Source organism: Plasmodium gallinaceum (assembly GCF_900005855.1).
Source record: "Plasmodium gallinaceum strain 8A genome assembly, contig: PGAL8A_v1_87, whole genome shotgun sequence".
NCBI lineage: Eukaryota > Apicomplexa > Aconoidasida > Haemosporida > Plasmodiidae > Plasmodium > Plasmodium gallinaceum.
In genome coordinates, this window is record NW_021628251.1 from 452987 (window position 1) to 475229 (window position 22243).

General features: G+C 17.4%; 8 protein-coding genes across 8 annotated transcripts; 6 read left to right on the top strand and 2 right to left on the bottom strand.

Annotated features, from left to right (window-relative positions):
• Nucleotides 1–454: 454 nt before the first annotated feature.
• Nucleotides 455–3239, top strand: PGAL8A_00283100 (conserved Plasmodium protein, unknown function; the record flags this gene model as incomplete). The annotated part of the gene is made up of 2 exons (XM_028671828.1): nucleotides 455–476; nucleotides 580–3239. The coding sequence occupies 2 exons, from the start codon at nucleotides 455–457 to the stop codon at nucleotides 3237–3239; spliced, it is 2682 nt and encodes an 893-aa protein (XP_028528442.1).
• A 569-nt stretch (nucleotides 3240–3808) lies between these two features.
• Nucleotides 3809–5863, top strand: PGAL8A_00283200 (GTP-binding protein, putative; the record flags this gene model as incomplete). Its single annotated transcript, XM_028671829.1, has 1 exon — nucleotides 3809–5863. One exon carries the CDS (start codon nucleotides 3809–3811, stop codon nucleotides 5861–5863), a length of 2055 nt encoding a protein of 684 aa, XP_028528443.1.
• A 410-nt stretch (nucleotides 5864–6273) lies between these two features.
• Nucleotides 6274–8052, top strand: PGAL8A_00283300 (conserved Plasmodium protein, unknown function; the record flags this gene model as incomplete). Its single annotated transcript, XM_028671830.1, has 1 exon — nucleotides 6274–8052. One exon carries the CDS (start codon nucleotides 6274–6276, stop codon nucleotides 8050–8052), a length of 1779 nt encoding a protein of 592 aa, XP_028528444.1.
• A 312-nt stretch (nucleotides 8053–8364) lies between these two features.
• PGAL8A_00283400 (conserved Plasmodium protein, unknown function) lies at nucleotides 8365–9717 on the bottom strand (the record flags this gene model as incomplete). The annotated part of the gene is made up of 1 exon (XM_028671831.1): nucleotides 8365–9717. One exon carries the CDS (start codon nucleotides 9715–9717, stop codon nucleotides 8365–8367), a length of 1353 nt encoding a protein of 450 aa, XP_028528445.1.
• A 970-nt stretch (nucleotides 9718–10687) lies between these two features.
• PGAL8A_00283500 (p1/s1 nuclease, putative) lies at nucleotides 10688–11656 on the top strand (the record flags this gene model as incomplete). Its single annotated transcript, XM_028671833.1, has 1 exon — nucleotides 10688–11656. One exon carries the CDS (start codon nucleotides 10688–10690, stop codon nucleotides 11654–11656), a length of 969 nt encoding a protein of 322 aa, XP_028528446.1.
• A 1856-nt stretch (nucleotides 11657–13512) lies between these two features.
• PGAL8A_00283600 (p1/s1 nuclease, putative) lies at nucleotides 13513–14481 on the top strand (the record flags this gene model as incomplete). Its single annotated transcript, XM_028671834.1, has 1 exon — nucleotides 13513–14481. The coding sequence occupies one exon, from the start codon at nucleotides 13513–13515 to the stop codon at nucleotides 14479–14481; it is 969 nt and encodes a 322-aa protein (XP_028528447.1).
• Nucleotides 14482–15927: 1446 nt separating this feature from the next.
• On the top strand, nucleotides 15928–18615 carry PGAL8A_00283700 (conserved Plasmodium protein, unknown function; the record flags this gene model as incomplete). Its single annotated transcript, XM_028671835.1, has 1 exon — nucleotides 15928–18615. The coding sequence occupies one exon, from the start codon at nucleotides 15928–15930 to the stop codon at nucleotides 18613–18615; it is 2688 nt and encodes an 895-aa protein (XP_028528448.1).
• Nucleotides 18616–19059: 444 nt separating this feature from the next.
• PGAL8A_00283800 (conserved Plasmodium protein, unknown function) lies at nucleotides 19060–21790 on the bottom strand (the record flags this gene model as incomplete). The annotated part of the gene is made up of 3 exons (XM_028671836.1): nucleotides 19060–19363; nucleotides 19460–21404; nucleotides 21652–21790. The coding sequence occupies 3 exons, from the start codon at nucleotides 21788–21790 to the stop codon at nucleotides 19060–19062; spliced, it is 2388 nt and encodes a 795-aa protein (XP_028528449.1).
• Nucleotides 21791–22243: the final 453 nt, after the last annotated feature.

The following is a 22243-nucleotide window of genomic DNA, read 5'->3' on the forward strand; positions in this document are numbered from 1 at the left end:
TAGTTGCGATGAACAAAAAAAAAAAAAAAAAAAAAAAAAAGAAAAATTTATATATTTTTTACAAATTTTAAGAGAAAAAATATTTTAAATATTAATTCCTAAAAATTTATTTATATGTTTGTTTTATAGAACATTTTTTGTTTGTTTTATATTCTTTTTATTTTTATAATTTTTAATTTTTATTATTCTTTAAAATGTTTAATAATTTTATAAATAAATATGCATCTATATATTAAGAACAAATTTTTTGTTTTATTTTGAATCTAATTAATTTTAAGATTAAAAATCAATTTTTGAAAAAATAGAATTCTTAACTCCTTATGTTATTTTCCTTTTTTTATATTAAAATTTTTTTTTTAATTATTATAGTTTTGTTTGTTTTCTTGAATTATAAAAGATTATTTAAAATATATTTTAATAATTACTTTTGGTTTATATATTTGTATTTTCAAAAATGTCCATAGCAATAAAAAAAGGTAATATACTAAGTTTTTCTATATTGAAACAATCAATCTCTTAATTTATTTCTCACTTTTTTTATTTTTATAAATTATGCCTTTTTTTTTTTCTTTTTAATAGGCAATTTAAGTAGAAAAGAGTTAAGGAAAATGAAAAGAAAACAAAAAAAAAGGAATAAAATGCTTTTTTCTAAAAAAAAAATAATTAGAAAAAAAAAAAGTTTTGAATCTGAAGGTTCCAATTACAATTCAAAAAAAGAAAAAACGAAGAAAAACGAACAGGAAAATATAAGTATTCAGTTAAAAAAAGCTAAAAAAGTTAATGAAAATGATAATCTAAATATTCAGTTAAAAAAATCTAAAAAAGTTAATGAAAATAAAAATCTAAATATTCAGTTAAAAAAAGCTAAAAAAGTTAATGAAAATAAAAATCTAAATATTCAGTTAAAAAATGATACAGGAGATGGTAGCCAAAATTATGATATATATGCAGAACAGGATAAAGATGATTATTTATTATCATATTTATCAAAAAAATTGAAAATAAAAAATAATGATAGTAGTAAAAACAATGAAGAGAAACTTTTTAAAGAATTAGAAAAAGATGGCTTTGATACAAAACTGTTAAAACTTACAGATATAATATTTAATGAATGTCAGAAACATTATAAGAATAACAAAAGTAGTATAAATAAAACAAAAAATGATGAAGAATATAATTCCTCAAGTGAAAGCAACAACCAAGAGAGAACAAATAATGATGAAAATGTAATTGATAATCAAGTTATTTTATTAGAAAAAAGCAAAAATAAAACAGAAACAAAAGATAAAATTATTAATAAAAAAGATAAAAAAAAAAAAAAAAAATTAAAAAAAATATCTAAAAATGAAGAGGATAGTTTAAAAAATATAGATAATATTAAAAAAAAAAAAAATATAAATAAAGAAAGTAAAGAAATAGTAAAAATAGAAGGAAAAAATAAGAAAATTTTGCTTAACTATTCTGAGGAGACAAAAAAAATAGATAAATTTCTGATTATTTCCTTAAATAAAACATCAGAGTTCAATATAAAAAGTATTATACAAGATATATGTAAATATTTTCATGAATTAAGTGACTTAAAGTTAAGAGTTATTTTTAATGATGTTTTAATAAAAATTGTATCGAATTATTTTAAAAATGTAAATACTACTGACATTCATATATGCATATTTTCAGTTATTATATGTGTTTTAAATAGTTTGTTGTATCAAGATTTACTTAAGGATTTTTTGAAAGTATTAATTGGTATTTTTAAAAATTATTACGAAGATAATATTAATTTAATGATACAAGTTGAGAAGGAAAATGAATTAAATAATAATTTAAATATGAATGATATTGAAAAAGTTAATAATGTTATAAAATTAAATAACAAAAATAAAAACATTATTTATGACACTAATCCTAAAAATAATATAAAAGTTAATAAAAAAAAAATAATAACTAAAGAAGAATATGATAAATATCAAGATTTTAAAATTATAATGAGAAATTTATTGAAGTGTTTTAGCTTGTTTTATGCATTAAATTATTTAGATTTTGAATTTATAATAGATGTAATTAATTTATTATGTGAAAGTATTAGTATAAATAATGTTGATAATATAATTATTATTCTAAAAATATGTGGTAAAAAATTAAAAAAAGACGATGTTTCTCATTTAAATTATATATCTAACTATTTGAAAAAACAAATTGACAATTTCATTATAAAAAATAATATTAGTATTGAAAAAAGCAAGTTAAGATTTTTAATTAAAGATATAGAAGATTTAAGAGATGGAAAAATGAAATTTTACTTTTTAAATAAATTTGAATTTCTTTTCAGTGTTTTAAATGAATTTGAAACTAAGTATAGTTTTAAAAGAAATATTGTATATTTTTCTTTTGCAAATACATTTAACAATTATAAGATAAATGAAGATTCAGATAAAAAGAAAAAGAAAAATAATAAAATAAATAATATAGATAATAATGATGATAAAAAAACAAATACTATAGAAGATAAAGTTCAAAAATTGAATTATTTAATGGAAGAAGTAAATTCTAATGATATTTATTTCAATAAATTACTAAAAAAGTATAAAATTCAAGGAATATTACCAAAAAAAATATTTTTAGTTATCAAAAGTAGTTTAAATGTAGATGAATGTGTTTATAATTTATCTACATTTTTAAAAAAAAAAAAAAATGTACCTTTTGTTATTCAAACAATTATACAGACACTTTTATATGATAAAAAATATAAAGAAGCTTATGAAAAAATATTGAGTAATATATCAAATGTTAAAAATAGAGTTTTTTTATTTAGTTTAAAAACAGTTTTTATAAATTATATTAAAAATATCAATAATTATGACTTAAAAAAGGTGTTATTTTTAAGTAAATTATTCATTTATTTATTAAAAGAAAAATTGTTGAGTTTTCAAATTTTTAAATATATTGAAATTAATGATGAAATAAAACTTGAAAAAAATTGCAATTTATTTTTTTTTTTTAAAACAATATTTATTTTAATTTCCCTAGATGAGTCAGATAATTTATTCAACAAAGAAGCATGGGATGATATATTAGAAATTATAAAAAATAAAAAAATTAATATTTCTATTATTTACTCTTTTAAACAAATTATTAAAAAATACATATTTGATGAAGTTAACAACATAACAAAAATATATCCAAATTTCAATATAAGTTATATTGAAAATTTTAACAAAATTTTGAATCAACAAAAATAATTTTAATTCATTAGAGAATGTACAATATATGCTTACTTTATAATTTGAATTATTTAACATATATTCTATTATTCCTTTTTTCTGTAACATTTATTATATTTATATTCTATATATAACAATCTTTATTATTATCATTTTTTTTTTCAAAATTATATATTTTTTTTTTTTTATCTTTTAAATATTTTATACACATTTTTAGTTTTATATTTTTTTTTTAATCTTTTTTTTTTTTTTTTTTTTTTTCTTAAAGTATTCAACTTTTATTTTTTTTTAAATACTTAACAAGATTTAATTTTACTTTTGTTAACAACATTTTTTCCATATTACTTTTTCTTAATACTCTTTTAGAAATGACTGAAAAAAATTTATCATTTAACTATTAATATCATGAACATTTTTGTTATACATAAAAGTAATGAATATATTAGAAATATAATTATTTTAATTTTATTAAATATGTTGATAACAAAGGAAGTTTTTTTTAAAAAAAACCTTTTATATAAAAAAGTGTTTTTTTTATTTTTTTATTTTTATTTTTTTTTTATTCATGTTATATTTATGTCAAAAATATGCTTAGAAGAATTTTTATTTTATTGATGTTTATATATTATGAAAAGGTTATAAAAAGCTTCTTTTTAAATTTTTCAAAAAAAAAAATATTTTTTTTGAATAGTAATAAAAATAAAAAGCTTACAATAAGGCAAAGATATAATAATATATATTGTAATAAAAAGATTAAGAAAAATGAATTTCATGATAGATGTATTATAAATGTTAAAGGAGGAAATGGAGGTGATGGTGTATGCTGTTTTACAGTATTTTCACAAAAAAAAAATAAAAAGTATGCATCAGGAGGAGCAGGAGGAAAAGGGGGGGATGTATTCTTAGTTGGTGATAAAAAAATTGATAATTTTTTTAATTTAAAATTAAAAGCTTTTTATTATGGTGAGAATGGAAAAAATGGTAGTAACAATAATCAAATTGGAAAAAACGGAAAAGATGAATATATATATATACCAATAAATACTCTTATATATAGTGATGAAAAAAAGTTTATTAATTTTATTTCTTTTGATGGTCAGAAGATTTTAATATCAAAAGGTGGTAAAGGGGGAAAAGGAAATTACTCATTTAGAACTAGAAGTTTGAAAATACCATTTGTATGCCAATATGGAGAAAAAATGAAAGAAAAAAAGATTTATTTAAAAAAAATATTTTTTGGTGATTTTAGTATCATTGGATATCCTAATGTAGGAAAAAGCACTTTGCTAAATAAAATTACAAAAGCAAATGTAAAAATAGCAAATTATAGCTATACTTCAAAATTTCCAAATTTAGGAATATTTGAATGTAATAAAGTTAAAGATGAATTAAAAATAGAATCTATCAATTATTCAGAATATGGTCTCAATAAAAATAATATAGATCAAAACGAAATAACAAAAAGTGAAATACACGAAAATAATATGAATAACAATGAATTAAACAAAAATGAAATACACGAAAATAATATGAATAACAATGAATTAAACAAGAATGAAATATATAAAAATGATATGAATAACAATAAATTAAACAAGAATGAAATATATAAAAATGATATGAATGACAATGAATTAAACAAAAATGAAATATATAAAAATGATATGAATAACAATGAATTAAACGAAAATGAAATATATAAAAATGATATGAATGACAATCAATTAAACGAAAATGAAATACATGAAAATGATATGAATGAAAATGAATTAAGCAAAAATGAAATACATGAAAATGATATGAATGAAAATGAAATATATAAAAATGATATGAATGACAATCAATTAGACAAAAATGAAATATATAAAAATGATATGAATGAAAATGAATTAAACGAAAATGAAATATATAAAAATGATATGAATGACAATGAAATAAAAGATATACCAAAAAATAATTATACAATAATTGATTTTCCAGGTATAATAGAAAATTTGAATGAAAAAAAAAATAACATATCATATAAGTACCTTGAACATCTAAAAAATAGTAAAGTACTAATTTACATGTTTGACATAAATAATAATAATATTATAGAGAATTATAAAAATATAAAAAGTGTATTAGTTAAATATGATGATTGTTTCAAAGATAAAAAAGAAGTTATTGTTTTAAATAAAGTTGACTTATATAATGATAAAGAAAATATAAATTTACTAATTAATCATTTAAAAGAAAATTTAAATAATGATAAAATATTTTATATTTCTGCACTAACTGGAGAAAATGTTGAAAAAACAATGAGTGAAATAGTTTTAAATATTGATGATCAGAACACATTAAAAGAATTTTTGAAAACATTACCCAAACCGATTGATATTGAGAAAATAGAAAATAGTGATTATTACAATCCTTATGATTATAAAATTTATAAATACAGCGAAAATATTTACATAATAAAAGGGAAATACATAGAAAATCAAGCAAATATTTTTAATTTCTCAAAATGTGATAGCTCAAAAATATTTATGAAAATGTTAGATGATTTGAATATAAATATGAAACTAAAAAATATAGGAGCAAAGGAAGGAGATAAAATTATTGTAAGCAATTATTCATATAGTTTCGATCTTGATTATTGAAAAATAATATAAGTTTAAAAAAAAAAATATAAATTATACAATTTTTTTTTTATGTTAATATAGAACCATTTATGACAACTAATTATTTTATTTTTATTTTTTTTTTTTTGTTAATTTATATTTAATATACTCTTTTACTAATTTTTTTTAATTTTGTAAAACTTTTTTTTAAATGATCATTTAAATTTTATTTATTATTTTTTATAAATTTTAATTTATATATATAAGATCAATTTAAAAATATTAAATTTAAATATTCTTTTAAACAATGAATTTTTTGAATTTTGGTAATATTATAAGCATAAATCTCTTATTTGCGAAATGATTCTACAAATTTTTATTTTTGAAAATTTCTTTTATAACATTACATATTTACTCTCCTATTTTTAATAGCTATTTATAATTCTAGAATGATAAAAAAAAAGATTAAAAAAAGAAAAAAACATATAATATCTTTTAAAGGTATAACTGATTGTCATAAAGAGAAAAAAAATTTTTTTTTTCAAGAACAAAATAATAATAATAATAATTTAATGCATGAAAGAAATATACATAAAAATAACTTTATTAATTTTGAAGAATTAAGTAAAAAGTATACTTTTTTAAATAATTTTCTATATAAAAATAAAAGAGGAAAATTATCATATGATTTTGAAAAATCAATTGCAATTTATTTTTTGAGTAAAGCTATATTAAAAGAATATTACGATATTAACTTTTACTTACCTTATGTTCATGAAATTGATTCTATTTTTGATAAATTTTCATTAGAAGATATTTATGAGCATATATTTGTGAATCCTAAAGAAATTAATAATCTTAAACAAATTATTCTAGATGCTTATAATGAGCATAATAATGTCTTATCAAAGCTGGAAAACACAAATATACAAGGAAAATTAAATAAATTAAATATAAATTTAACAAATCAAAAAGAAGATATACAAATAGAAAATCAGAAAAAAAATTTCTTGTGTCCATGTATACCTGGAAGAGTTAATTATATTCATTTTTTAGCAGATCTAGCAAGCCTTGAAAATTTAGACAGATTTCCAAAAGAAAATGAGAATTTTGAAAATTCAAAAGAAGTAAAAATATGTGAATATAATAATGAAAACAATTCAAAAATATTATATGGTAGTATAGTAAAAGTTTTAGATATAGGGGTAGGTGCTAATTGCATATATCCTCTTTTAGGCAATCATATTTATAAATGGTCATTTATTGGGGTAGATATAAATTTGGAGTGCTTAAAAATTTCTTATATTAATATTTTAATAAATAATAAAGAAAAAGATATAATATTGAAATATCAAAAAGATAAGAATAAAATATTTTTAAATGTAATTAATAATACAGATTTATTTTTTTTCTCCATGTGTAATCCCCCATTTTATAGTTTTTTGGATGAAGTTAATAGAAACCCATTTAGAAAGCTAGATGCGAATATAGATGAAGTTGTTTATTTTGATAAACAAAATATATACATGGAAAAAGAAAATTTAACTACTACTACTACTAATAATAATAATAATATAATTGAACATAAATTAGAAGATAATATACAAAATAGTATTTTCTCTAATTATTTTGGTAAAAATAAAAAAGAATATTATAACAATAATAATGATAGTAATAAATATGTAACTGAAAATGTTAATAAACATGAAAATGAAAACATGAATGAAGGGGAAAGTAAATGCTTCAATAAAAATAAATGTTTTAATGAAATTGTAACAAAATGTGATGAAATTCAGAATGAAGTAAATTATAAAAATTTAGGAGGAGAATATAGTTTTATTTTAAAAATGATTAATGAAAGTAGTTGTTACTTTTATAATATAATATGGTTTAGCACACTAGTATCAAAGCTTAAAAATGTTAAATTAATAAAAAATGAAATAATAAAATCAATGAGATTATATAGTATCCATGGTAGAAATCAAATTTCTTTTTTAAATACAATTATAAATAATAATATATATTTTGATAATTTTTTTTATTTTCAAAATGTAAAAACTGTCGAATTTCCTGTATATATTTCTCAATATAGAATTTTTAAGTCATATAGTGGGAAATTAATTAGATGGATAATATGTTGGTCATATTACAATGAACAACATATTGATAATTTAAAAAAGTTATATTACGATAAAATTATTAAAATGAAAACAAAAATAACTTATTAGATTTATTTATTTACAAAATATTTATACATATAGTTTGGACAAAAAAAAAAAAAAAAAAGTTTAATATGAAAATAATAAAAATAAAATTATAATCATATTTATATGAAAAATTCAAAAAAAAAAAAAAAAAATATGGATATTGAAAACTATTAAAAACATGAAAAACCTATTTAAATATTCAATAAAATTATTCTTAAAACATAAAAATACAAACAAAAAAAAAAAAAAAAAAGAATAAATAAAAAGAGGTATATATAACACTATGCATAACTATTATATATAGAAATGCTTTTTTTTTTTTTTTTTTTTTTTTTAACTTATAGTGATAAAAATATTAAAATATGAAAGAATTTTTAAATTATTTATTTTCTGATATTCTTCTATAGAACTTCTTATAGAATTTTCAATTTCATCATATTCATCAGAATCTATATCGTTATTTTTCATACCTTCTATATTTATATTTATGCTATTATTAGAATATATAATTTCTTTTACTTTATATTTATTATTTATAGATGACATAATACATTTTTCTATGTTTTTATTCCATTCAAAATTTTGAATATCATTAGAAAATACTTGATTTAAATATCCCATTATAATAGTCTTTTTAACTATTTCTTTTAATATTTCATTATTAAAATCTTTAAAGAAAACATTTTCCTTTAATAAAATGATATAATTGTCGATTTCATTAGCATTTTCTATATTCTTCATCATATCAATATAATCTTTTTTTTTAGTTAAGAAATAATTTATAACTTCTCTAATTATGTCTTTATATTTTCTTCCAATTTTTTTAAAATTAACAAAATTTCCCACTTTCAAACTCCTATTGTCCATGAAAGTGACAAATAATTTTTCATTTTGTACATCTTCGTTTTTTGCTTTTTTTTCTATTTCTTCTATGGATAGATTTTTATTAATTAAATAAGTAACATCTTTCTCATTTCTTTTTAACATGCTTAATATTTCATCTTCTTTTAAATTCAGTTCTGCCATTAAGTTTTTAAAATAATCACTCTTTATAATTTCTTTACTTTGTTCTGGATTTAGTTCACTAGTTAGTGTATTATCTTGCATCTTGAAATATTTTAGGAAATCATGATGTTCATCTTTTAAATCATCTGGAATGTTTTCTTCTTTGTTTATTTTATTTTTCTTTATATAATTCAACAGCCACTCATTTTGATTTTTATTTTCTTTTTTTGATCTTTTTTTTTTTTTTTTTTTTTTTGTTAAACTTACATTTTTATCATTATTTTGTATATACGTTTCTTCCTTTTTTTTATGAACTTTTCTTTTTGTGTCAAATTTATTAATTTTATCCTCTGACATATCATTTGTGCACCTATTTTTTTTTAAAAAATGACCATGTTTAAAACTTTTATTTTTTAATACTGCATTTTGTTTTTTCAATTTTGATTTATTTATTAAATATATTTGCATAGATTTACGATTTTTTTTTTTTCTTGTTATCTTCAAAGAATTATAGATGATATTTTTAGAATGTGTAAGAAATGATTCTGGATATACACTTCCAAGTATTTTAATATTTATTTTATTTACGTAAGTTGAATTTTTTTTTGAAATTAAATAACATTCATAATTATAGGTATTCATTAAATATATAAAATTATAGATAAAAAACAAAAGTTTCATTTTCACAGTTTAGAATTGCTACACGTTTAACAATTCTTGCTCAATTTTTTTCTTTTTTTTTTTTTTTTTTATATTCTACTATACCACATCATTCTGATTAATAAGAATTTTTTATATATTTCGCTCCTTTAAACATTTTGCGGTTATTAACTTAATCTAATTATATAAATATTTTTACCTATTAATACATTTCTATTTTTTCTCTTAATTTTTAATTTATAACTTCAGAATAATTCACTTTTTACAAGCTTTTAATTTTTTTTTTTTTTTTTTTTTTTTTTTACGCATTTAGTTTTTTGTATAAATAATGTTTAGTTTTATTTTATTAATTTTATTGTAAAATATATTTTAAATGTTCTTTCATGTGAAAATATATATCTTTATTGAATTTAAAAATTAATTTTTTTATCAATTTAAAATATATTTTTTTTCTCATATTGAAAATTAAGGACTTGTTAATTAAGTTTACTAATAATTTTTATATATAGATATTTCAATTATATTTTTAATTTTTTTATTTTTTATTCTTTATGTAAAGATAAATTGTTACTACTCAGATGCAATTATTTTTTTATATATATATTATTTTTTTTAAAAATTATATTAAATGATTAATCTTATTATAATTTTTTTTTTATAAAAGAATAATATATTTTTTTTGAACCATTAGTATTTTAATATATATTTTTTAAAAGAATAATCTTTTCAAATAAAAACTTTTGTTTTTTTCAATTTTAATTTTTGCAAGTGTTTGTATTAATTTAAAAATTATAGTAAAATATATATTTATTTTTAAAACTCCGTATTTATTTTTTCTTTCTTAAAATTCCCAAATAAAAATTGTCTAAGATATTATCTAATTAATAACAATTTTTTTTTTAATACATTCAACGTTAAAAAAGAAAAAAAAAAAATATATACATACCTATATATATATATATATATATTTGTATTTTCTATAGTTATTATTATGAATAGGTTTATATTTTCTTTCATTTTATTTAATCTGTTAATTTTTAAAAAAATTACATGTTGGTCAGATGAAGGCCATATGTTAATAAGTGCTATTGCATATAGAGGTTTAACTGATGAAGAACGGGCAGTTCTTGATAAAATTTTTATGAATTATAAAGAAGATAACCATTTTAATCATCCCGTATTAGGTTCTATATGGCCAGATCATATAAAGTCATTTGATTATAAATATCCTAATAATGAGAGAAGAATAGATGCAATAGATTTAATGAATGGATGGCACTTTATTAACATTCCATATAACCCGTTACAAGTTCATATTGATTTGTTTTACAAATATTATTATAAAAAAACAGAACATGGTTTAAGTGTATTAAAATATACTTTTAAGACATTAAAAAATATAAATAAAAAAGAAAATCATGGTACATATTTTGCTTATAACTTTCATTTACGATTTTTTATTCATATATTTGGTGATTTGCATCAACCATTACATACAATAACTTTCTATAATGAAAATTTTCTTGAAGGAGATCATGGAGGAAATGATATATCTGTAAGATATAATAACAATGTAGATAAATTACACTATTTATGTGACACAGTTTTTCATTCAAGAGCTAAAAAATGGCCTCAAATAACACTTGATGAAATATTTAATGAAGCTGATTCTTTAATGAGAAGTTATCCTCGTGAATATTTTGGTAATAGATTAGAAAAAGAAATGGATGAAATAGAATATCTAGATTTTATAGTGAACGAAAGTTATAGTAAAGCAGTTGATTATATTTATTCTAATTTTCCTCATGATTCTTTAAATAAAGAAACTACATATGTTTTAAGCAATTTTTTTGTTATAAATTTAAAAAAATTGCTAAATGAACAAATTGTTCTAGGAGGTTATAGATTAACACGTTATTTAAAAATTATGATTGATAATGTTCCAAAAGATCTTGCATAATTATATATATATATATTTATACGAATGAATTGTAAAACAAAAATATACTCATTGTATTTTATAAATTTGTATATATATATATATATATATGTATTCAAATATGTAAAATAAGTATTTTAATATATCATATATATATTATGCATTATGTAAATATTTATAATTTTTAATAGAAATGATTTTTTTTAGTATTTTAAGAAAAAAATATATGTTTAATATACTTTTTATCCTATTAATTTAATTTTTCCTTAATATGCATACAAATTTTAATTTATGATATATTTTAAATGATTACTGTACGATATAATTAATCATATATAATTAATTTTTGTAATATTTCATATCTTATTTATTATAAAATTCTTTTTCATTTTTTTAAATTTACTGAAATATTAAACTTTCATTTAGATTTTTCCAAAAAATTATAAAATATTTTCATTGTTTTACAAGTGGAAATAATAAAAGGATATAACAATTTATTATTTAAAAAAGAAATAAAATGTGCATAATAATTTAAAGCTATATATTTAAACAAAGTATTAGTATTTTATCATTATGTATTATTTTATGAAAACAATAAATGTTAAATGGGAAAAATATAAAAAGTAGCACTATAAAAAAACAAATAGTTGCAAGCTGTTTATCTACGTAATTCTTCATAAATGTGTTTCCATTCATTATTTATATCTTTTAATATATACAAAAAAAAAAAAAAAAAAAAAATATTTTTAAGGTATTTATTTAATAAAGGAAAAGTAATTTTTTAAATAAATTGAAGTGTACAATGTTAAATGACCCTTATGTGGAATTTCGAAATGTACAAAGATACTATTTAAAAATAATTAATTATGCGAAATATATATTTAGAAATATTTATGCATGCAAATGTTTTATTACTAAAATTTTTACAATTCAATGTTTTTATTCTATCATTTTCAAATTGAAATAACATAAAAGAACAGATTTGATTTTATATATATAGTTTGCTTTTAAGGTTTTTATTATATAAAAAATTTATTTATGCATTTATAAATATTTTATATACATTTTTATTATGCAAGCCTTATAAAGAGAAACTTTTTTAAAAATTTTATTTTTAAAATTTCATAATTAAAGTATTATATATATTATTTGTAATAAATAAATATTTAATGTAAACAATAATATAAAAGAAAATAAAAAGCACAAATTGTAACTTTTCATCTTAAAAAATACAAGAAGAAATAAAGAATATAATCTATAAATTAAGAAATTTAATATAAACTTAAATATGTAGTATTGATTTTTTTTTGTTGACTTTGTCATTTTTTAACATGTTTATTTAATTTTAGTAACTTACAACGTTACAAGATTATCATTTAAGAAAATTTTCTTTTTTATATATCTTAAAAGTTAATTTAAAATTTTTAATTATTTATTTAAATAATTATTTTTTGTTTGGTATGTATTTATTTAATTTTATATGTATTATCTATGTTTATATATTATAAAGGAGTATAAAAAGCTTTTTATTTATTTTATAAATGCATTATTAAAATAAAATAACATTTAAGCTTTTTTTTTAATTATTCCTTCTCACAATTTGTCTATTTATATTCGTTTATATTTTAAGATTTAAATTTTTAGACTTTAAATAAGTTGTATGTTTAAGATATATATACATTAGTATTTTAAAATTTTCAAATATTGTATGTGTTTAAATGATTGAAACTTTTTTATTAATAATAAGTACACTTTTAAGTTTATCGTATCCTTGAGCTTTATAATTTGTTTTTTTATTATTAATTTAGGTTCTTAATGTAAGAAAATATACCCACTTTCTTATTAATATTTTTTATTTAATTTTTTTAATTTGAATTATGATCAAGTTAACATTATTATTACTTTTTTTTATTATTTTTATTAAAAAAAATATTTGTTGGTCAGATGAACCACATATGATTGTTAGTGCAATAGCATATTATAATTTAAATGATAAAGAAAAGAGGATTTTAAATAAAATTTTTTTGAATTATAAAGAAGATAGAGATTTTAATGATCCTATAACTGGTGCATTATGGGCTGATCATATAAAATCAAATGAGCATAGCACTGTTAACCCAAGTGATATTAGAAGATATGAGATATTAGATATATTTAATGAATGGCATTTTGTACAGATTCCATATAATCCTACGAAAATGTTCCTTCCTCATTATTATTTAAATGCTCATAAAGGAAAATATAATGCTATGGGAGTATTAAAATATATTTATAAGATTTTAATACAAGTTCAGAAAAAACCTAGACATGGTACTTATTTTTCTTACAATTTTTACCTAAGATTTTTTATACACATATTTGCTGATATCCATCAGCCATTACATACAATATCATTTTATAATGAGCATTTCCCTAATGGAGATAAAGGAGGATCAGACATTACTTTAAATTACCATGGACAAATAGGAAAGCTACATCATTTATGTGATAACATTTTCTACTCAAGAAAAAAACACTGGCCTCATATAAATCCTAGTATTTTGCAAAAGGAAGCACATGTATTGATGAATATGTATCCCCCTGAACATTTTGGTAGTAAATTAACAATTCCATCTAATAAAATTGATTTTATAGATAGTATTGCAAATGAATCCCATCAATTAGCTATTGAGCATATTTATTCGCACATACCTGTTAGACTAGTGAATAAAGATATGCAAATTAAGGTTGACCAACATTTTGTTATTAATTTAAAAGGAATATTAAACAAACAAATGGTTCTAGCAGGTTATAGATTATCATTATACTTAAAAGATATTATTGCAAATATTCCAGAAGATCTTTAAAAATTTACACACATAAAATACATAATCGTAATTTTAAACAAGAAATTGTGTAATTTAATGTATATATAAAATGAATAAAATTATTTAAATATTTTTATTAAGTTTTAATTAGATTTACCATTGATATTTGTATGTTTTTTATTTTTTTTTTAAATATAAATTTTATTATTTTTACTTCCGTACATATTTTTTATTAAATATTTTTTTATACCACATTAAATTATTCATAAAACATTTTTCTTTCTCTTTACTCATTTTCACCATTATTATTATAATTATAAATATTCATTAATATATATAAAATAATTATTGTCTTTTTTTTTTTTTTTTTTTTTTTTTTTTTTATTATTTCATTTTATTTTATAATACATATAATATATTTTTTCATTTTATCAGCAATTTTTTACAAACAAATTTTGAATATAAATATTAGATTTTGTATTTATGGTTTTAATAGATATAACAAATTTTTGTTAATCATAAAAAAAGAAAAAAAAAAAAAAAATGAAGTATATTATAAAGTTTTAAATTTTAAATGCTGGCTTTACATTTTCAACATTTTGCATTGTTTCGAGAAAGTAATTCATTAAAAGTTATTTTAATATTAAAAAAAAAGGAAAAAAAATAAAGATCATATAGTATATAAAAAATAAATAGAAATGTTTTTATCACAGAAATTATTATTATGAAATATCTCTACACTTTTTATTTATGAAATTCATTACATTCATTTCTTAAAAAAATTCAACACAGTTATGAACTATTAAGAGAATTTATAAATTGTTTGAAACATTCATTTTAATTGATACATATAAATATATATATTCTTTATTATACAAAATGTTCATTAAGAAGATATATAAATGTACAAAGATTTAATTAAATATAAAATTCACTTAGAAAATATATAATCGTCACCACATTTTATAATTTAATTATTTAAATAAGTTTATATAATTAAACAGAATTCATAATATTAAAAAAAAAAATATATTTTTATATAATATAACTTATTTTTTTTTAAAAACATAATAAAAACAAAAAAAAATAAATATATTGTCTGAATAAAAAAAATGAAATGTTTAGTAAACGAAAAAAACATTATATGAATGTAAAGTAAAAAAATAAAGCCAACGAAAAAAATTTTTCTTTTAAAAATTATTTAAAGAAAAAAAAAAAAAAAAAAAACAATAAAGGAATATGATAAAAATTTTAAAATAACAAGTGCAATTAAAAAATAATGATAAAAAAAAGTTGCGAAATAAAGTTATTATTTTTATATAATAAAAATATAATAAATAAGAAAAAAAAAAAAAATAGGAAGAGAACTCTATGAAATAAAAAAAAAAATATTTTAAGATAAAAAAGAAAATAATAAGTGTGTCTTATTATATAAATACATTATAGCATTTCTGTATATTTTTTTTTTTAATAATTATTATAAAAATGAATGTTTTAAAACAAATTGATGAATGTTTTGTAAATTATATGAAAATTTATGGTAACCAAGAAATTGATTCCTGTTGGGATGATGGAATTGTAGTTAATAAATATATTAAATTAGGAAATGGAGAAATAAAAAATGAAGTAGAAAATAATAAAATAAAAAAAAATTATATAAATAAGGAGAATATAGTTAAAGAAAACGAAGACTACAATAAGGTGGTTTCAAATAATGAACTTGAGAACTACAAAAAGTTAAATTTAAATAATGAAAATTCAAATTTAAGTGAAATAAATAGAAATAATGAATCAGTAAATTTAAACATAAAAAAGAAAAAAGAAAACTTATTTGTTTGCAATGATTTAGTAGAAAATTGTTTATGCTTAAATTCCATAGAATATCTAGAGGAACTAAAAGATGCAACTTTAGTTAGGTGGACTTGTATGATTCAACAAATAATTTCTCCTGAAAGCTATTTAGGAATATATAAATTAAAAAATAAAAAAAACGGAGAAATAATTTTGAAAAGTTCTAAATATAAAGATTATATTGATACAGAAGAAAATTATGAAATAATTGATGATAATGAAAAGACAGATTATGGAGAATATTATGAATTAAATTTCAAAAAATATTATAAAGAAAATGAATATATTGAAAATGGTAAAGAATTAGGACAATGCATAGAAGAGAAAGAAAAAGAACAAATATATACAAATAATAATAATAACAAAAAGGAAGGTTATATAGATAATAATTATGGTAATTTATATTTTTATAATAATGACACAAATTTTAAAAAATATTGGAAACGATATTTATTTTTCTGTACGAATATTCCAGGAAATAAAAGTTCATGGTGCAAAGAATTATGTGATTATTCTTCTTATCATAATGATTATAAAATTTTTTTAAAAAATAAAAATGATTTTGAATATATGAAAAACACAAGTAATAATGATAATTATTCATATTGCTCAACGAATAGTTCTAACTATAATAATAATGATAATACAAATATTTTAAAAGAAACTAATTATAATGATAGATTAAGTATATCAAAGGAAAATATGAATGGTGAATGTAAAAATAATAAATCAAATATAATGTATAATATTGATAAAAATAACAATGAAAAAATGAAAAAAGGAAAAATTGGGTGTATAATAAAAATATATGATGATAATAGTCAATACAATGGAAAAAATGCTGATAATTTTTTAAAACTAAATGATATAATTGAAGTTATCGGAATTTATCGTAAACATCAAATAAAGGATTATGATGATTATAAAAAAAATTTTAATTTCTATTTTTTTTATGATCAAAACTTTTTAAAATATTCTTGTATTCACGTATTCCAATATACAAAAATAAATTACTTTAATCCTTTAAATAACTGCATATTATTTACGAATGAATTATCAAATATTCTTGAAAATGGTCCCTTTAAAGATATTAATGATTTAAGAAAACATCTCCTTATTTATATTTCAAGATCCTTCTCAAATGATATTTTAGTTGCTTACTACTTTTTTTTTTATTTATGTGGAAGTTATATAAAAGAAAGCAAATTAAAATTGGGAAAAATTAGTTTAAATATTTGTAATATTGATTATGTAGAAGAAAAAATTTCAAAGTATAATTTAAGTGTTGATGAAAATAATACATACAATTTAAATGAAGTAAAAAATGAATTCATAAAAAATATAAACGATGAAATACTTAATAATGAAAATGAAAAAAATTTACTTCAAAAAAGTATTGACAATAACTATAATATACAAGAAAAATTTCAAAAGGAAACAAAAAAATGCTATCCTAAATATGCTAGAAAAATGAATAGAATGATTAAAAATTTAATTCCATTACATAGATATATTCCTCTTTTATTAATGAAGTTAAGTAGCGAATATTTAGTATCTGTAATGGATCATAAATGTGGTGAATTAAAAAAAGGAAAGTTACAATTAGCAAATAATACATATTTAGTTTTTGATGAATGTTTATTAGATGTTGGTAAACTTAATAATATTAGTTTGAAAAATTTTCAGTGTATAGAAAGATTGATTGCATCTCAAGAGATTCCTTTTATTTTTAACACAGATATTACTTTTGAAACACAAAATAACATATTAATATTGTCAAAAAAACAATCAATGTTTAAAAATTATGTTGATATAATTATACCTGTATTACATACAAAGAATATGAGTTATAATGAACATGAAGGTAATGTGAATGTAAAATATGAAATTGATAAAAAAGAAAATAATGTAAATAAAAAAAATATGGATACATATTATGAAAATAAAGATAATATAGGTGAAAATGAAAAAGTTGACAATAATATTTTTTCAAAGGAATTTATTAACACAAATGAAAATTATAAACCTAATGAAAACGAATTAATGCAATTTAGAAGATACATAAATTATTTATTATCAAAAAATCATTCAGCAAAAATTAACTCTGATGTAACTAATTATATTACTGAATCATTTGTTTCTTTGAGACAAAAAAACAAAGAAATAAATCAATTTATTCTAAATTCGTGGATATGTATGTCTAGAATTTTAGCTTTTTCAGATGGATATGATGAAATAACAAAAGATCATTGGAATTATATTATGAAATTAGAAAATGAAAGAAGATTAAGATTGAATCATTTAAATAAAATTTACATTTAATTTTTTTTTTTTTTTTTTTTCTTTTTTAAAATGTGTATGAACATTAAGGGAATATACTTTTCTGAAAAATTTCGTTTATATTTTTTATTTCTTTACTTATAAATTTTAAATGGAAAACTTTTTAACATTATTGAAGATATATGCAATTTTAATATACTCTACTTTTATAAATTTTATATTTATTTAAAATTATATATATTTATTTATGTCTTATTATCTTCATATAAATTTATTTTAAATTATTTCATAAAAATTTTATAATTGTATAACTAATTTATATAGCACATTATTAAATTTTAATAGATTTTTGTGTCTTTATTTTTTTAATATTTTGAAGAATTCAATGTTAATATTTTTTTCTTCTTTATATATATAAACGTATATAAGATTAATATTTTTTAGAAGTTTTTTTTTTTCAAGTATAATATATGAATTTAAAGAAAATTATTCAATTATAACAAAAAATAAACTGTTTAAATATGAATAATTATTAAATCTATTTTTTATTAAATTTTTTAAATTATGAATATCTGTTGTTTCATCAACTAATAAATCTGTTATAACAAAAAAATTAAAACTAAAATTTTCACAAAATTTATTTTCATTCAAGTTATCATTCATATTTTTTTTTTCTAATTTTGAATAACTTATAATGCTTTTATATAAATTGTTTAAATCAAAATATAAAGGACTTAATATTTCTTCAGGTAGTTTTGTTGCAATGTTACAAAAATAGTTCTTTAAATCCCTATTAAAAAAAAAAAAATTAAATATATATATATATATATATTAATTATTTTTAAATTATTATTTATTATCTTTTCCTTTTTTTTAATTATTTTACAACCATAATTCAGGTATATTACAATTCTCTAATAGTAAGTTATTATCTATGTTTTCATATTTATTTTTTTTTTCGCTAATATTTAAATTAAAAATAAATGGATATTTTTGTAGCAAGGAATTCTTTATTTTTTTTTTAATAATATATTCACATGTTAAATTCATATTTATAATTTTTATTATATGACTAATGTCTATTTTTATTTTTGATAGTTCTTCTTCAATTTTTTTATTAACACAGAAATATTTGAATTCTTTACTATTTTTTTTAATTATTTCTACATATTTATTATTTGTTTTCTTTTTTTTTCTTTCATTTTTCTGTTCTTTTTCTTCTTCCTCTTTATGTTTTTCTTGATTTTTATCTATATCGTTTTTTTCCTCATCATCATTTTCCTTTTTATCTATTTTCATTGAATTTCCACTGTTATCTAATTTTTGTATCTCATTAGAAATTATAGAATAATTACTTGAACTATCATCAGTGTCTAAATAAATATTTAAATAATTGTTAATTAAATTGTGCATTTTATGTTTTCTTTTTTCTTCTAAACTAATAGAAATATGATCAATTTTTTCTTCTTTTAAATTATCATTGTTTTTTGATACAGAATTATTCAAGCCTTTATCTTTTAATTCGATTGATTTACATTCATTTTTTAAATACTCTTTCATTTCACTTTCAATACTTTCATTTCTATTTATGCAAACACTTTTCAAATTAATTAAATTTGAATTATTTGAATATCTATTTTTTCTTAATTCAAAATTAAATGAATCGTTAGAATCACTAGAATAATTGGAAACATTAGAATAATTAACATTTTGATAAGAATTGTTGGAATTATCAGATTCACAAAAATTATTATATACATTGGGGTCATTAAATTCTTTAAAATCATCAGATTCATTAGAATTTTTTGAATTATCAGATTCATTAGAATTTTTTGAATTATCAGATTCATAAGAAGAGCCTTTTAAATGATCAGAATCATTAAATTTATTAGAATTATTAAATTTATTAGAATTATTAGAATTATTAGAATGATTTGAACCATGTAATTCTTTATTAATTTCAGAGTCAGTATAATATTCAGAAGAGTTTAAATTATCATGCTCGTAACTTGATTTCTGAATTACTACATTTTCTATATTTTTATTCTCATTATTAATATTTTTAAAATTATCAAAAAACAACTCACTGTTAAAATCTTGTAACAACTCAGAAGAATCAAAATAATAACTTAAAAATACAAATTTAGATAAATTGAAATTTTTATTTTTTTCAATGAATTTTTTAGAGCACATAATAAATGGAATTTTGTTGAAAGAATACTTAATAACATTAGCAATCATTTTTAAATGAACTTTTATGAAATCAAATGGTAATAAAATTAAATGTATATTGTTTGGGGTGATCATGTTGATTGTTTGAATTTTATTGTTTTCTTCCAGTTCAAAAATGTTTATCCATTCACCACATGAATTTATGAATTTATTATTGTAGAAATCTCCATCGTAAGTAAAATTTTTATTTTTATATATTCCTTTACCATTAATAAAATTATTTAACCAATAACCTTCAAATTTTGATCCACTATTTTTCCATTCAAAATATCCCCATCCATTTCTTAAATCATTTTCATAATATCCATAGAAAATGTTTTTATTAAAAAAAATGTTAAAACCTAAACCATTTTTTTTATTATTTTTCCAATTTCCAATAAATTTATTTACTATTATTTCCTCATCATAAATATTTTTTCTTAAACTTAATAAAATTCCATATCCTTCCTTTATAAATTTAATATTCTTTTTTTTTTTTTTTTTATCTACTTTTTCTTTATGAGATATATATTCTTTAGTACTATCTTTTTTTGTATCATCATTTTTTTTGTAAATATCATCAGAAATATTTTCCCTTCCTGAAAAACTTTCACTGTCTTCTATTATGTGGAAAAAAAAAAAAAAAAAAACAAACAAAAAAAAAAATAATAATAATAAAAGAATTTATATGTATTTATAATGATTATTTAACTTTATATATATATATTTTTTATCAACATTATATTTTTAAAATTATAGAATTAAGTAATAAATAAGTTTACACTACTTTAATTTTATAAAGTTTTTTTTATGGAATTTTTTGGTTAAATATTATTGTCACATCATCTTTTTAAAATTAATTTATACTTTTAATTTGTCCTATATAAATGTAGTGAGGTGATTTAAAACATTTTACATTCTTATAATTAAATATGTTTAAAAACTCATCTTCTTCATTTACTATAAAATTTATTGAATCCTGTTTACAAGAATTTTTTTCATTCATTTATATCCTTAAAAAAACTTAAATATAATTTTTAAATTAAATTCAAAATACCAGTAAAAAGTTATATGTATATATGTTCTAATGAAAAAAAATATATATATATATATATATGCAATCTTTAAATTAATAGAATAATAGAAATTGTTTTTATTTAACTAAAATATATAAATGTTCTTTCATTAAATGATTTTTCGAGTATATAATTATTATATAAATAAAATACATTTAATTATATAATTAGACACAGTAATTCTTAAATATATCCTCTAAAAATAATTTGTATATATTAATATTAATTAGAAATATTTTAATTTTCCAAAAAAAAGATAAATATATTTTAATATTTTAGTAAAAAAATTGTATCTTCTTGTAAATAACTTATTAAGACAAAAAAATAATACATTTCCTATTTTGCTTTATTATTTTTTTTTTTTTTTTTTTTTTTTTTTTTTT